The sequence below is a fragment of the Paramormyrops kingsleyae genome, chromosome 25 (genome assembly GCF_048594095.1).
Source record: "Paramormyrops kingsleyae isolate MSU_618 chromosome 25, PKINGS_0.4, whole genome shotgun sequence".
In the NCBI taxonomy this organism is placed as follows: Eukaryota; Metazoa; Chordata; class Actinopteri; order Osteoglossiformes; family Mormyridae; genus Paramormyrops; species Paramormyrops kingsleyae.
In genome coordinates, this window is record NC_132821.1 from 32,515,790 (window position 1) to 32,533,129 (window position 17,340).

The window sequence follows — 17,340 nt, forward strand, 5'->3', positions numbered from 1 at the left end:
TGTGAATATTCAGCCATTTCAGGACATTAGGAGTTGCCAGATTGTCACCAGTTTCAGACAGTTCAGGGTGGATCGGGAAGGAAAGATGACAGCATAGTATTAAATGCACAGGAAGCAGGGATCTTATCGCCTCAATGACATGATCACTGGTTGCCATGGTGACACAAGGAAGCCGCTTCCTCCCATTGGAAAAAAAAAAAAACCTTTGGTATACAGAATTTAGAAAGCAATACAAATAGTCCTTTGGTATTTTATTAAAAATATGTACGTAAAGAATCATAAGGGAAGCAAGTTTACAAACTTATTGCCATTAAGACGTGCAGTTAAAGCGTTTAATAAACCCCTCAGTGACCTAAATAAAGGTATATGACAAGATAAAGCAAGAACAAGGAAACATTCTGACTTATGGCATAAATGGCTCCTCCCCCCATTTCCATTCCAGAATCCCCACAAATTAAATAGGTAAAATAATGCATAGAGGTGAAAGGGCAGGTGTAGATACACACAGTTCTTGCAGTGAAAGCAAACTGTAAACGTAAAGCCAAAATAGTAACATGTACAAAGCGAAACAAGAAAAAAAAAATGCAATTAGTTTAAAAAGTAGTTCTGTATATTCAAAAACCACATTAGTGTCAAAGAGGAATTCTGTGTCAGTGCTCAAATGAACTAAAGATTTTTTGTTGGTGCACAAACAGGGTCAAGACATTGAGCATGATTTATAACCGACTTCCTGTCAATAGCGCTGCAGCTTTAAGGCCAACAATGAAGTTCTCACCATTCCACGATTCCGCTGCCCACAATTATCCTGAGAAAATTCGGCCACTCCGAAACTTAAAATGACCAAAATAGTTGTGCTCCACATGTTTACTGATTTAGGAATAAAGTTATCATAAATAGCTTAAAAAAGTTTAAAATAAGTCTAAACTCAGATGATTATCTCAGCATTTGTCTAAATTAGTCTGTGCCTTTTATCAGCAAATGATTCAGAGGAAATGGAGCAATTTAACCTTAAATATAAATCAGTCAGCAAGAGAGACTTTAATTCATGGTCTACTTCATACAATTCCATATGGTCACATAACAGAATTTCTAAGCTAGATTGTCTCTAAAGAGTGTCATTCCACAAAAACACTCTCTTTGGTCACATAATAAAAAGAATTCCTATCGTAAGAACAGACCACCCAGTGCAATTCAAAGAATAACACAAACATACATTTCAGTACCTTAAAACCCTACTGTTTGATGTTGGAACTACATCGTATCACATTATGGCATAAGAGGTGTTTATTTGGACCAATAAGGGAACATTCTAAATGATCCTGGAACTGAAACAGTATGTAAACGTGATTTCTGGCTATCAGGCCACTGCAAGTATGACTTCAGGTGTTTCAGTACCAATCGACAAGCACTGATTCTCAACAATCCAAAATCTGATCAGAGTGTAGCCATCCAGACCTGAACTCCAGAAATATGATTTACCCTTTAAATCAAGAGTGTTTGGCTGACCTACTTTTTTTTTTTTTTTTTAAATTATGCATGCAAATTACATCACTTATTACAAGTCCTCCACATTCCCACCCGTTTAAGAAAAATTGAACTTTGTAAGGCAAACTCAGTTCCCCTGGTGGCGTTTGTCATGCCGGGATCCCACGGACACGGCTGCTTTGGGACCTGACAGGGCACACAGCCTACTGAACCGCTTAAGGCAATTCGCAAGAAGTCACATTACGGTAAGGTCCAGTCGCGGTGCGGGCCGGACGAAAACCCAGGGCGAGATGGAAGACCACTGCGGCCACTTATTGCTTAGTCTTCTTTACAGAATGTTCTGGGGTGTTGGTCCAATAGGCCCTGAAATGCCACACTGAGCATGTGCAGACCCAGACATTTACTGAACTCCCCAGATGAATTGGCTGCCCCCCCCCCCGCATAAAAGATATTAAACAAAAATTGTAGGGGGGGGGTGGTGATATTAAAATCTAAAAAAAATTAACTGGCAATGGAACTTATTGAAAGACTGATCCAAAAGTGATTCTGTATGTTTGACAATTGTGCTACTGTGGATCACAGTTGTCATGCTTGGAAATTGCACCAGGTGTTAAATGTACATCTTAAGATCTCATGTTCCCTGGAGTGAACCCATAGTAAACATATTACACATTGTTAAAAAAAAAATACAGTAAGCATCTGGAATGTAACAAAGTAAATTTGAAAACAACAAAAATAAAAGTTGGTGGATGATTTTGGTCAAGCTGAGCTTTGTCCACCAGCCTGGAAGAGGGAAGAGGAGGTCAAGTATTATTTTATGTCAAAATACTCCAAATTATCACAAAAAAACATTGCAATCTAGATCACAGCTCCTTCTGTTCAAAGTAAATAAAATCTTCCCACACACTTTAACCTGTTTAAAAAACGGGTATGATATTCTCTGCAACCATCTATCACAGTAGAAATCTGATGCGTCACTTTTTTCCTCCTAGCTGAAACTAGGCTCCGCCTCCCTGGGGAGGTGCTTCAGGCATGTACTACCAGGAGGAGACCCTGGGGCTGACCAAGGACACGCTGGAGAGATTCTGGGAGCACACTGGTATCGCTCTGGAGGAGCTGGCTGGTGAGAGGAAGATCTGGGCACCTCTGCTCAGACTACTGCCCCCACAACCTGGACTGGATGAGCAGTACAGAATGGACGGATGGAAACGAGGCCTGCATGATGCATATTGTTAATAACATCGCATGTTATGCATATGCGACTGTCACATCGCCAAAGACAGCGATGGTCTGGCTTGACCATCCATAGGTTAAGCTGAAACATTTTACTCATAGGAATCAAAACTTGGCAAGCTTCGCAATTTCAATGAGCGTTCCTTTGAGATTATCCACACACACACACACACACACACACACACACACACACACACATAAATAAGAAAATAAATCAAATAAATGCACTCTCTGAACCAATCACTTTCCATCTACGCTGTAGGACTCACTCATTTGATTACTGTTGCACATTGGTGAGAAATTTAACAAATTAGTGAGGTGGAGAAACACGAATAAGAACTGGTCACCGAAAGACATTTGTCTTCCACCGCATGGAAACATTTTGGATTCCCGAGAGACAATACCGAGGAAAAGCTAGTGATTTGACTATATGGGCCGATAAAATAAACTATAGCCAAACAGAACTTGTCAATCTAATCAAATACTGATATAAAATGCGAGCCTGTTTATTGTTAAAGTACTAAAACTGAGAATGAAAGGCATTTACAGTGAACCCATGGCAACATTCATTAATAGAGATTTATTATATATACACACACTTATAAATATCCCAGCTGTATAGTCACGCCTTCATCACGCAACAGCTTAGGATGCAACAGTACTTGCGTTTTAGATTGTTTACTTGGGCAGTAAAAGTCATGCTCTAAAAATAAAATAAACCACCAAAGCCACTTAAAAATGAATAAATAAGGGAAATAAGATGCAGCAGGTAATGGGGAGAACATCCCTTTCTGAAAGCATGTTATGAAGGATAGAATCTGGACTAGTTAGAAACGACGGCCCTTTAGTGGCGATGGACACGTGCTGCTCGGCCCAGTGCTCTCCCAGACGGCCCGATTTACAGGCCCATGGGCCAAAAACCTGATGCAGGGGGTCCGGCGGTCTCCTCACTCACCATGGGCCTCATCTCCTTGCTGTCGGCGCCGTCGGACCGGCTGGGGCCAGCCTTCCGGCTGCTTTCCACAAACTCCTGCCAGAGTGGAAGCAGGAGAGCGTCAGGTCCACCTCAACGTCCGAGGGCCTTATGGTGCACCTGGGTGCTGCTGCTTGCTTAGACCTTGTATCTGGTATCTCATAACCAGAGCATGCTAATAAAACACATCTATCCATCTTCTAACCAATCCTGGTCAGGGTTGTTGGGGGGCTGGAGCCAATCCTAAGCAGCACAGGGCCCTAAGTAGGGTTACACCCTGGATTCCAGTCTGGCGCAGGGTGCATGCACACAAAATCATAAACTGTGTGTAATTTAGAGGATGCCAATTAGGCTGCGGATTGCAGGAGGAAGCTAGAGTACCCAGAGGAAACAAAAGCTTGAGCCACAAGAGAAAACATGCAAACTTCACGCACATAACCCCAACCCTGGAGATGTGAGGCACAAGAACGTATACAATTTTCTGAAGATCGTGCAGACTGGTATGGGTGACAGTTGTGGGGGTGTGGCCGTCAATCAACAAATGACGCTGATTGGGTGCTTACCTCGACGACCCATCCGGGACCTACTTGCTAATTATGCGAGTGTGATTGCTTTGTCTTTATAAACTCGGATGCACATGATTTGTATGCAAGTACGCATTCCCAGTATAAAGCAGCTATGACAATGAATTACCCTACATTTTAACCTGTATACCGCAAATGAAGTACGTATTAACTGGATACACGGTAATTTCGTGTCATAGCAGCGCAAAGACACAAAAAAAAAATTTGCACGCATCTGCGTTGCCACGAAAACAAATTACCGCGCGTATCGTTTAATCGGCAAATTCGGTACCTCCCCGTTTACAGTACTTTTGAAAATACACTCCGATGAAAACAGATATTTCTGCATTGTTTGGAACCCACATATATATGAAGAATACAAAACACTTCTGACTGACCCATATGGGGACAGAACTCACCATGAGGGCTTTGTCCATGTAGAACTCCCTGCCCGGGCTGCCGTCGTTGTGCTTGGTGTCGATGGCGAAGCAGAGGAACAGGACGTCCACCACGTTCTCGAAGATGGAGAGGAAGCAGTGGGCCACCAGGAAGGCGAAGACGCAGACGATGATCAGCGGCACCACCCACACGGTGTACGCGCGCTGGTAGTTCAGCGTCAACACCCCCACGAAGGCCGTGCAGGACACAACCAAGATCTGAGGCCAGACAGAAGCAGGAACACGAGGATTAACACGCACACCAACAAACCAACCATGCAGCTACTATTGTCATGACATCATCTAGGATGCTCAAAATTTAACCACTGTTTTTCTACCCCCAAAACAAACAGTCAGCATATTAGATATGTGTGTGTACTGATATATACTGGAATATGAATCATTTTATATTGAAATGAGGCAATTATGTAATTGTACTGACAGGCTACTATTGGTGGGTTGCAATTTAGGAGAGAACAGTACATTTCCAGGTAAAGTGTCTGCAGCATTTAGGCGGCAACGTGTCTGACTGCTAGCACCCCTTGGTCAGCACCCCTGGCTAGCACCCCTTGGTCGACATGTGCATGCTTGAGCATAATGAACAAAAACGAGCGAAGCCGGGTCGCCGGCCTCCTCCCGCTACGTGACGCCGAGCCGCACCTTCCCCATGAACAGGATGAAGTCCCCCACGGTGTTGATGGCGGCCACTCGCAGGGCGTTCTCCACCAGGATCAGGAAGGCGTCGCGCGCCGACGTGCAGAAGCTGGTGCTGTTGATGGCCGTGGCAGTGTAGGCGTTCTGCGGGGGATCAAGGCGGCGAGTCGCAGCCCGACGTTTCAGTCACAGGAGACAGCTACCGGTGCAGGTACAAGACGTGGCTTAAATGCTTAAATGGAAATAAAACCTACCTGATTCAAATAACTGAGGCACTTTTCCAAACACCACAGGCAGCAAATGCAAGCTTTTAGCAAACAGCGAGCGATGGCATTTTCCTGAAAGGAGACAAACAAAAATCAGATTATGCATTTAACATATTTAATCAATGTAAGTACATATGAACCGGAGGAGAGGAACTTTACCACACTAATACTGAACTCCCAACTGCATTTCACCTCACTTTACACAAATGTCATTCGATATCTTGGAAATAAGCCAGGTTATAATTCTGCATGATTTTCTTTTAAGCTCATGTCACCACTGCGATCACCAAAACCATTTCTCAACAGAAAGAGCGTAAAGAAGTGTCACTTGGATCATCGGACAAGCCCAGACAAGTCCACTTATCCCAAAAGGTGCCAGCAGCAATGTTCACCTGCAGGAATCAGCAGGAGCACCATCCTCAGAATGTTCAGGGACAATGTCTGCACACTAGCTTAAGACCAGCTGTGGCCGTACCTTTCCTTTCAGCTGGTTGTGGATGTACATGAGGATGAGGCGAGGGATCTTGACCAGCGTGATGATGAAGGAGCCCTTGGCCACTGTGCCCAGGTGGTAGCGTACCAGGCGGAAGAGGGATGTGAGGATCGGGGTGGCGGGCATTTTGGACTTGTCCCTGAGATGGTGAAACAAAGGGACTATCAAACTGTCAAGGAGACGACCACTAGGGGGCGCTAAAGAGCTCGCTCATCCAGCCTTTAGGGAGGGGTGTTTATATAGCATAGCAAGGTCATAACCGGCGTATCCTTGATATTTAGGGCGGAGCAAGACCAACATCCATGGATTTTTACAATCCTCTGTACTTGTGTTCTAAGTATTTGGGCCTGGTCAATGGAAGATGGCATAAAACGGGTACACAAGAACACAAGTATGGTCATGTATGCATATTAAGATTCACCCTTAGTAGTTGCACCCCACCGCCTAACCGTTCATCTAATACGTCCTCCTGAGATTCAGCAGTTCGTTTTTGTCCTCTGCAAGGGACAGGAGACTCTGGTCTCTACAAACCATATATTCAATCATGTTCTCGTACAATGCTGGGGACATCCTGGGCATTTCAGTTATATTAAAATTTTAAAATTAATACGAAAACCTTTTTTCTGCTGGGTTGCAAGAGGACAAAGTAACCAAGAGCCTGAAGGGCAGTGGTCTTCAAGTGTAAAACAGAGTAAAACAAACAGATAAACAAATAAGTAAATTAAAAACCCACAATTGTTTTCTCAAGGTATACAATGTTACTTTAGGCCACTGGGTGAGGGGGCTACTTAAGGCTAATTAAGGAATGTAGGTGCTTAGTGATGCCAAATGATGCTTCATGAACCATTTGCTGTATTTTTTGACCCCACTAGATGGCGCTCTAGGTTTACTTTGGGGCATGCTTTGAGCCCTCTTCTGAACAGAAGACACCATCTAGTGGCTTCAGAAAATACAGCAAGCAATTCCTCAAGCTTCATTCGGCCATCACTAGTGCTTAGTATGACGCACGCCAACCTTGTGAAGTAGTAGGTGACCACTGCCCCAGCCACCGTCATCTGCTGGCAGGCCAAGATGAACTCACTGATCCAGATCAGGCCCACGATGTGGTACCAGGTTGTGTACTGCAGGGGGCCGGACATGTGAAACTCTACAAAACCCGTCTGGTTGTTTTTGACTGGGTTACCTGAGGACAGACACACACACACAATTCAGCACACAATAATGCAGAACTAAAGTACCCTCACCTATAGAGTACCAGCGGTTTTGTGTCGATACTTCGCATTTGCATTTATTTAGCAGACACTTTTGTCCAAATTGACATGTATGGATCAGACAGCAGGGTCAGCGAGAGTTCCTGTAGCAACTGGGGTTAAGTAATGATGGCAAAATGAAGCTTCATGAACCATTTGCTGTATTACTAACCCCCACTAGATGGTGCTCTCTGTTCATAAAAGGGCTCAAAGCATGCCCAAAATCTAACAAAGAGCACCAGCTAATGGGGTCAAAAATACAGCAACTGGTTCATGAAGCTGAAGGGCCTTGCTTAAGGCCCCAACGGTGATGTGATTATTCTGCTAGCCGTGGGATTTGAACCCACAACCTTTCGGACATGGGCACAGATCTCGAAAACTGCAGAGCAACACACCACCATATTGTGCCAGTTTCGACGTTGCAGATACAGGGTCTTACACATGTGAAGCCAGAGTGCGTGTAAGCAGAGGCGGATTTATGCAGACATCAGCCTGAGGCCCCAGCAAAGATCAGGGCTCCTCCCTAACGGTTGGTTCAAAAATCGGCAACACCCAAGCACTCATGCCGATGTCATGCTAGGGGCCCTTAGGCAATCCGAGCGCGAGCGTGAGGCCCCGTTTCGTTATCTCCTCACCCGCAGTGCCAAGGAAGAGCAGAACCATGACCCAGTAGACCCAGAAGCACATGAGGGCCAGGAAGGTCCAAAGCGGCTGGACGGCGAGCAGAGGCAGGTGTATGAAGACCTTCCCAGCCACATGGAAGAGAGCGATGGTGAGAGCCACACGCTTCCTCATGATGAACACCAGGAGGAGCAGGATCACCTGGACGGGAGACGGCCACCATCAACAACCACACACGAAACTCCCCAGCAACACCCAGTAACCGGCCGTGTCATAAACACATTAAGCGTGACAGAAAATGCAAGATCAAAGACACAGATCACAAGGCAACTTAGTCTCTTTACATTTGTGGTAAACTATCAAAAACAAAAAAAAAAAAAAAAAAAAGCATAAAATTGCGAGAGGAAGGATTTTCCAAGCAATCTTCTGCTTTTCCAGTAATTTACTTCATATGAAAACATTTATAAAGCATCTTCTTGCACATACAGTCAGAGTAAATGGTACCATCTTACAGTTTCATACAAACACTGATGTCCCTCCAATACCACAAAAATGTTCCTCTGTGTCCATTTCTGCACCTCAAAAGGAACATTTACCTACAGCTAAGGTACAATTCGCAGACCCTCAAGGGTACAGCATCAGTGACAAATAATGGTACCCTCAAAGGTACAAACTGATACTTTGCGGACAGTGAATGCCACCCTGTACACAAAGACCCCCCCCCCAAAAAAAAAATTAAAATAAAAAAAATAATCAACCAGGGAGGGTCGAGTTTCCAGCAATGCGCGTCGTGATGGTAACGTGTACCTGTAAAACTCTGCGACAGCTCTGTGATATTAACGTTTTACACAGCAAAACAAAAATAAAATCAGAACTAAAGCACTTACTGTGAAAACAGTAGCGACGATGGCATATATTAGCAAGGCACGGACATTGTCTTGGGCCACCTGTAGCTCATTTGGGCCCAGGGTTTCAGTCAAGGCGTTCTGGTGATCTGCATAGAGCCACCAGAGAACACCGGTTCCTCCTGGAGACAAAGAAAGAGGTTCATCCTGTCCCACATCACCTAAGCTTAATGCATACAGACCCGGGTTTGAGCAATTATCAATACAAACAAAATGAGGGAAAAAAATGTGCAGAAAAAAAACTATTATACTTTTCTAGAAATTTGAATTATAAAATTTCCAGCTGATATTCATTAGACCACAAATTACAGCTTTTGTGTGAAAAAAAATTAAATGATGGGGCACTAAGCTAGCATTCATTTTTTGGTGGTGAATGGTGACATACTACTCTACAATTCAGAGCAATACTCTAGAAAAGTGTTTTCCAACCCGGTCTTTGTGGGACCCACAGACGCTCCATGTTGCTGCTCCCAAAAATGCGGGCCATCTGGCAGGGAGCAAAAATGCGGGTCTGTGGGTCCCTGAGGACTGCATTGGGAAACACTCTTCTTGAAATCCATTCTGGTGTAAATGCAAAATTGCCCGATGTCTGGAAACACATGTTCGGCAGTCTAATTGAGGGTAATGAGGGTTATCTTAGCTCACCCAACGAGCCGAGGATCACAACTCCGGTGAGGATCCAGACCAGCACAGCGGAGATGTAGCGGATAACAAGCATCAGGATAAACGAGAGCACTGCAGGACAGGAGAGAGACGAGGCATTTCATTACGGGCCATCAGCCCTCACTCTAGCGCCGATAACACAAAGGATGCCCTGGGGAGAAGCACATTAGCATTAGCAAAGCTCTCAGCCATAATGCAGCCTGGATGTCTACATCTTTCTCTTCACTGCGCATCAACTGCAATAATTTAATACACACACTTAAGTTTGATAGTGCGCCACTAAATCGATCAGTTATGTCTGGGCAGGCCTGACTTATGACGTCTTTTCTTTCCTGTGACCATTTTACAATCCCTTTGGGTCAGTCATCTTGGCAAACATGTGTTGAAATGTGCTGTTCAGTCACACCTTGGCTTACTCCAGACAGATATATTTTCTTCCACTCTGAACTGAGTAGTTGTGTGCGACTGCAGCAGCGCTGGTCCAAGCCCATGGGGGGCGCCCTAGGCAAGCTTTACCGCTGGCACCCCCTCCCCAGACGCGAGGATCGTGTAGAGAAGCACCTTCAGAGAAAGTGAAACCGACTGGCGAAGGTGATGCCCCTCGCACACGATGGTGCCCTAAGCGGCTGCCTACGGCACCAGTCCAAAGTTTGGACACACCAAGCCGCCAACAAAGGAGAGTGACAGTGTCGCATCACATGACCTGGAGAAACTCAGGAGAAAAGGTTTTGGAAGAGTTTGACCAGAGAGTGAAGGAAAAGCAAGCACCCAATGAGGGCTCAGAATATGTGTGGGAGTGACGGAAAAGCAGCCAATGAGGGCTCAGAATATGTGTGGGAGTGACGGAAAAGCAGCCAATGAGGGCTCAGAATATGTGTGGGAGTGACGGAAAAGCAGCCAATGAGGGCTCAGCATATGTGTGGGAGCTCCTTCAGGACAGCTGGAAAAGCATCCCAGGAGGCCACCTCATGGAACTGGTGTAGAGGGGACAGTAGGGGCAGCCAGTCCCTGGGGCAACTGGGGTTAAGGGCCACGCTCAAGGGCCCAATAGTGGAATCCCTCTGCGGACCCAAGGATCTGAACCAGCAACATTCTGAGTCCTAACCCACAGAGCTGGCCGCCCCTCCACCACAAACAAATAATTGTTTTATACTTTTTTGGTCAGTGCATAATTGCATATATGTTATAGTTTTGATGTCTTTATAATTATTTGAAAATGCAGAGAATGTAGTACAAATAAACCTCTCTGTGGGCAGGTGTGTCCAAACTTTTGGCTGGTACTGTGTATGTCGCCTGATGGGTTGACCAGCACTGAACTGCAGTGTTTGGAGATGCAGCTTAAAAACGGAATTAACCACAGAGGAGCAGTGGGGCTGACAGTGTGCGGGAAGCTACCTAAAGCCAGGAGGCAGAGGCCCACGATGATTTCCTTGCTGGTCATCACTCCGGCGATGAGCCTGTGCAGTGTGCTGTCGTCGCTGACGAAGGTGATGAGGGCCTCGGCGAACTTGGAGTAGCAGGCGACGTCACTGGGAGCGCAGCGATGGAAGATGGGCAGGGACGAGCTGTGTTCGGGTGAGACGCGCGACATCATTATGACATCATAAAGTCAAAGCTCGTGGGAGTTCTACTTACACAAAAATGTTCTGAGGGCAGAAATAAAAATGATTGGTTCATGGAGATAACCAATCAAAAAGAGACTAGAGGAGGCAGGACCAAGACATCTGATTGGATGGTCCTGCCTTCTCTAGTTGCTTGGACCCACCTCCTCCCCAATTTGATTGGTTATATCCCTGAACCAATCATTTTTCCTTCTGCCCTCAGAACATTAAGTGTAGGTACATGCAAGTAAAACTCCCATGAGCAAAGTCAAAAGACAGCTTAGGTTAAAGAGGACACAACAAAACTGGCCTCACCTTTTAGGTACAGGAAGCTTGGGACATTTTGTGGCTTTTTCTGGACTTGTGGTGTATTGATCAGGCGACAAGTCGTATGAGCAGAGTAAGGAACCTACAAAAATTATACAAACATTCACTGACACTAAGTTTAACCAGTACTTGTTAAAAGCCTAAACATTCACTTAATCGAAGGAATGAACCTTTCAACTATGCTAACTCAAAGCAGAAACAAATTAATTTCGGTTACAGAACACTTTGGCTGCAGTAAGTTTTAGGCCAGTGTGAACACCTCACCATTCTGCTCAGCAAAATTCTTCAGGCTTTCGGGTGAAATGAGTGGAACGTCGGGACACTTGGACACGCATAGGGCCATGGATTTGATCTTCCTGTGCACAAGGTCGATGTTGCAGGGATCGAGGAAGAAGACGTACCTAAGTAAAGAGTTGGCAAAAAACTTAATGCTGTGAAGAAACATCTTAACAGAATACAAAGTTCTAAAATACGTGAAAGGATCGTGCTACGGTGGGGGCAGGCAGCCCTGATCCTGGAGGGCCGGTATCCAGCAGGTTTTCCATCCTACCTGATGAGATACTATCTGTCTGAGATCAGGTGTGGTTCATCAGAGACCAGGTAGGATGGAAAACCTGCTGGATTCTGGCACTCCAGGATTAGGGTTGCCTACCCCTGTACTACGATATTAAACTAAATATGTACAATTTCTAAAAAATAATGAGAACAATAATTGAGAACATTAATATCAGCAATTTAGACACAACAGTAAGAGTAACCGAACGTGTTTGGACTGGAGTACCCAGAAAAAAGTCCGTACCCCAAGAACAAGCATTCGAACCCCTAACCCTGTAGGTGGGGGGTAACTGTGCCACCTGCTATGACAACCCAGGAACAGAACAGATCACTGAAAAGAAAACTACGTGCTGAGGACTCACTTGTTTTTGGTCTGATCCCTGCCGCTGAGTGGGATGCCGGCTATGGGCGAGTTACTCTTGCCGCACGTGTTCCCGAAGCTGTCATAGCCCGACACCAGCCTGGACGCCGCCCCCGTGGCGATGGCAAACCCGCAGATGAACATCTGAGAGAGTCGAACGCTGCCAGTCAGTCACTCAGGTAGAGCAGGGGCAACCCATAATAATACACATTCTCCTTTAAAAGAGGTGACTTGCAAAATCAAAGGAATAAATATAAAAAAAAAAAACAGACGCGGCTAATAGGTGCGCGATCAAGCAGCTTGAAATGCTTATTTTAATCCCAGCAGATTCTCCTTTTACTCTGCACGCAAATCTGGGTCACTGATGTTCGGAAACATTACGAGGAGGATTTTCACTGTACAAAACACGGGCCTATTCTTGCTTTACCACGTTAACAGCACCTCGATACTCATCTACGAGGCTCCCTACGAGTACTGGATGAGACTGGAGTTAGGAACGCAAACACGCTCCTATTCAGGAAAGCGGCAGACAAGTGGAAAGAACTGGAAAGTAGAATATAAATGTCCTTGCATAATACACATGGAAAACGTATCAGTTACTACAGGATTTAAATGTTAATGTATAGTTATCATTTATAATCCAAGCACGATGGACGCACTAAATAAGTATCAGGTCCGGCGCAGGGCTGTTACAGCAGGATCCGGCCAGTGTAGCGTCCGACAGCAGATACCACGTCTGAGACTCACCATGCCGAAGCAGAACAGCAGGAATACAATGAGCCAGGGAATATCCGTGCAGGATCTTTCCTCTAAAGGTCTCCATTCTCGCTTTGGCCTCTGTGGACATAAATACATACATGCGAGAGGTCCGACGCCTTCCCAAAACAATAAAAAACACAGCCACCTGACCACGCACGGGCGACGTGCTGACGGTACCGATCAGCAATATAATGCAAGATATCTGCTAGAAAACAACTGAAGTGAACAGCCTGTATTCTGGGATCTTTTTTTCGAAATCACTAAATTATTTAGGAGCATGTCACGGAATATTCTTCAGGCTTTGCGGCAAGCCGCTCGACAACATATAGGAACCAGGTCATTATCATTTTTGCGAAACCAAGCTCTTCGCCGACACACTGATATGCACGTTTAACATACACATGCCTATTATTATTATTACTACATTATGTCACTGCCTTTAACATGTAACACATGTAGACGTTACATATTCTTTCATCAAGTCGGAAATAACAACACTAAACTTCTGCAAAACCTGCATCGCGCCCGTCATCCAACGTCCACTGGATGATATGAATTGCAACGCTATATTTATTTTCCAAATCAAGTATATTAATGCATACAAGGTTTCTCGTAGTGGGTTCGGGATCCCGATTTCTTACCTCGGCGCTGCCACAGCATCCCATCGCAGTTGGTCTTTCAATCTGCTAAAACAAAAACTTTAAACATAAGACGAAAAAAAAACAAACTTGAGTGAAGTTGAAAACGCCCGATCGCCCTGCATGTACTACAAATCACGTCGACGGCTCGCAAAACCAAACAAAAAAAAAGTCCACTCCCAGCCGAGCTGAGGCGAGCCGAGCCGAACCGACCGGACCGGACATGCACGAAGCCGAAAGCAGGGTCAGCGAAGACAGGAGCGGCGACTCGATCCGGTAACAGAGCGCAGTGCCGAGCTGCTTCTTCGCGGTTTCCGCAGGTGTATCCGGAAAAACGCTTCTAACTTGGTGAGACTTTAAACGATCAGCGGTTTGCCGGGATACCGGCGGACCGCGCGCATCCAGAACGGCGACGCCCGCAGGGCTGTGCGCGTAAAGCGTCGGGATGCTGGGCGCTTATTAAACTGTTTATGCGCTGTAACGGCGCAAATGCGTACTTTAACTTTTTAATTCACTGCCGAATTTATTTTACATTATATATTCAAGCGTAGTCTGGTGCCTTTGGGCCGAGGAAGTAAGATAATTTCACTTCGGTTCAGCCATGTTCCTTATATTACATGCACGTTTTTTCCCACTTGATTAATTAGGTAGATTCAGTCACTAATTGTGCTTTACTGCGGATAGTCTTCATTTTCTGGGCTTTTACTGTCCCCATCCAAATATTGGTAACTTAATTAGGCCTTAGTTAATCTAATATGCCTAGTTAAGTTCGGATGAGTTCTCGGTCTAATCGCCCCGATTACACTAGATCTATAGGTTTATACCATTCGTAATAACAAGCATATCTGAACTGCATATTTGTTCGTGCTAGGGGTCAATGGCGAATTCTGACGGACATTTTGATTAGAATGTACTTTTTAAAATCGTGGACATAGTATTTAAGAACGAAACGTACATTTTTTCCTATATCAAAACACTTTGCCACAGGTACACTGACGATAACTGGTTCGTGCTGAATTAAGCTGTTTTTGACAAGAATGTAGATTTTCTATTATTTCCGGGTAAATTATTAAATAAGGGTGGTATATGAATAATCATTAGGTTCTTGTTTATATATAACACATAATACAGTTATACATATATTACATAATACAGTTATACATAATACAGTAAGAGTGGAGTAACCATTAATTACGTGCAAGCCTCTCACTGTCCCCTAGATGGCGCACGAAGCTCATTCCGTTCCGCTCAAGATGACGGAGGTTTGTAGGTGTGGGCGGGGCATGTGGTTCGAAATGCCACAGCAAACTTTACAAAACTTCTGAGTAAGAAATCTTCGCGTTGCACCGATTACGATGATACATGCGATCAACCAAGAACATGAACATGTTGAACTGCTTTACTAGGTCTCTGAGGAACGGAAGATGTTTAAAATATATAATAAAATTATGAGTGGTAAAATGATTCTGCAGGTTTCTTAATATATATGTAATTACATTATTGTGCGATTTATTCTTAATGACGTTATTTGTACTAGAATATTATTTTTTGAAAATAAAATGTTTTTAATTTGGTGTCTTCATTTAGTCTAAGTATATTTGCACATGTATATACCATAGTGATTGGCATTGCGTTATTAACCAGACACGCATTCATACGTACTCGACACCAATAGAGCTGGACTTCACAATGTGATAGTCTCCGCTAGAGACCTCATACGGCACGCTATGGTAAATGTTAAACGTCTGAAACCTACTAATGACACTGGAAAAGATCGGAACCTCATTACCGCCCTCTGTTGGAAACTTTTGTTCTTTTAACGACAAAACCGTAAGTCGGTGTGTGTTGTTTAATAAATACCGAACACGAATATTTTCACAAAACTAGGTCACTTAACGTTAAGAAATAGGCAGAAGTTGAAATAACAATTTCACAGCCCTTTGTGAGCTCTGACAGAATGTGAAAATGCTAATGAAATACGTATGTGAGAAAGGTGTTTTCAGGGGGTTTGTTACATAAACAAGGTTACGAATAGCGTAATGAACACAGAAGTAATCACCATCCATCACTGAACCTTGGCGTATGCTGGGATTGTGTTATTGTCTGGCAGGGCCAGCGATGGTGGCTCACACGAAGTCTAATTCTAGGAATCTCCGAATTAGTCCCAAGTGGAACCTCTTGGATAATATCAGGAAATGTTTCCAGATGGTCACATGACTACGACTGACGATCTGGTAGGTATCTGCTCATTACCACATAGTTGCATTTATCTGAGGCACATTTTCTCCTGTAAAACTTAAGATCTTATGCTGTTTTCTGCTCAAGTACAACAAGGTGGGAACCAGCCCTGTCACTTCCGCTATTGTCACTGTTAGATCACTGTTGTTAGATGCTGGCCTTAAAAAAGTTTGAAAATAAGGTATTCTGCTCTAAGATTTACCACAGCAGAAGCAGTTACCTACATTGTTTTATATTTCATTAGGCTGGACAATAAATCCTGCAATTGTACAGTTATTATGTAGCAATTTCTGGGTTCATTCATTCTTTGCTAGACATTTGAAATGTTATAGAATGATCCTCTTTGTGTCTTTTCCATATTTTGATGCTGATCAACAGCAGAGTGTCCTAAAAAGAAATGTAATATGACAAAATGCATATTTGACAGAAGAGTACGACACTTTTTGCTGGTATTGCCTACTGCCACATTTTCAGAAGAGAATGAGTAAGCTGTTACATCACAGGTGACGGGGCAGTGTGGTTCAGCCGGCTGAGCGTCTGTGAGCAGAAGCTGCCGGTGTGACCCTGGCCTTTACAGAACAGTCTGATGTCCGTGGGCTCTTGAGCAAAGCCCCTAATTTAACCCCCAGCTCCCCGAGTGCTGCACGGTGGCTGCCCCCCTCCCCGTGACCTCAGAGCAGCCTGTATGGAGAGCAAGTTGGGGGCAGAGAGAATTTCCCCATGGGATTAATAAAGGGTCCGGATTCTATTCTGCAGGACTAACAAGCGCACCTGGTTTTTTTGGTCCAAAGTCTAATAAAAGACAGCATGGTGTCTCACCCCCTGCCATTTCACATAGATTTCTTATCTCTTCCCAACATTTTGTGTAGTTTGGCACACAGCACCGCAGCTCAGAGACACTAAAGTGTTGCACTTATTTATTGAATTCTGTTGATAGAACACGATTACCAGAATTTCCACCATGTCATATTTTACAAAGAATGATTGTAACCAATGACTATAAGTTATTACTATGTGGACAAACTATTTATAAAATGCATTTGTTGGCCACGGTTGTTGGCTGAGACAGTGGATCAGTCGCATGTCTCTGTACATGTATCCCGTGTTGACGCCGTTTGATCAGTCGCATGTCTCTGTACATGTATCCCGTGTTGACGCCGTTTGATCAGTCGCATGTCTCTGTACATGTATCCCGTGTTGACGCCGTTTGATCAGTCGCATGTCTCTGTACATGTATCCCGTGTTGACGCCGTTTGATCAGTCGCATGTCTCTGTACATGTATCCCGTGTTGACGCCGTTTGATCAGTCGCATGTCTC

General features: G+C 44.5%; 1 protein-coding gene across 2 annotated transcripts; it reads right to left on the reverse strand.

Moving 5' to 3' along the window:
- Nucleotides 1-236: 236 nt before the first annotated feature.
- slc44a1a (solute carrier family 44 member 1a) lies at nt 237-14,343 on the reverse strand. 2 transcript variants are annotated; one of them, XM_023812483.2, is made up of 16 exons: nt 13,788-14,343; nt 13,135-13,224; nt 12,389-12,531; nt 11,736-11,872; nt 11,460-11,553; nt 10,939-11,108; nt 9,526-9,615; nt 8,863-9,002; nt 7,990-8,176; nt 7,119-7,287; nt 6,087-6,243; nt 5,600-5,683; nt 5,352-5,489; nt 4,674-4,910; nt 3,674-3,748; nt 237-2,268 (listed from the first exon to the last, which is right to left on the reverse strand). In XM_023812483.2, exons 1-16 carry the CDS (start codon nt 13,809-13,811, stop codon nt 2,245-2,247), a joined length of 1,959 nt encoding a protein of 652 aa, XP_023668251.2. In that variant the 5' UTR covers nt 13,812-14,343; the 3' UTR covers nt 237-2,244. The 2 variants fall into 2 exon arrangements, with proteins under 2 accessions (XP_023668251.2, XP_023668250.2); XM_023812482.2 differs by having other exon boundaries at nt 237-3,748; nt 13,788-14,342.
- Nucleotides 14,344-17,340: the final 2,997 nt, after the last annotated feature.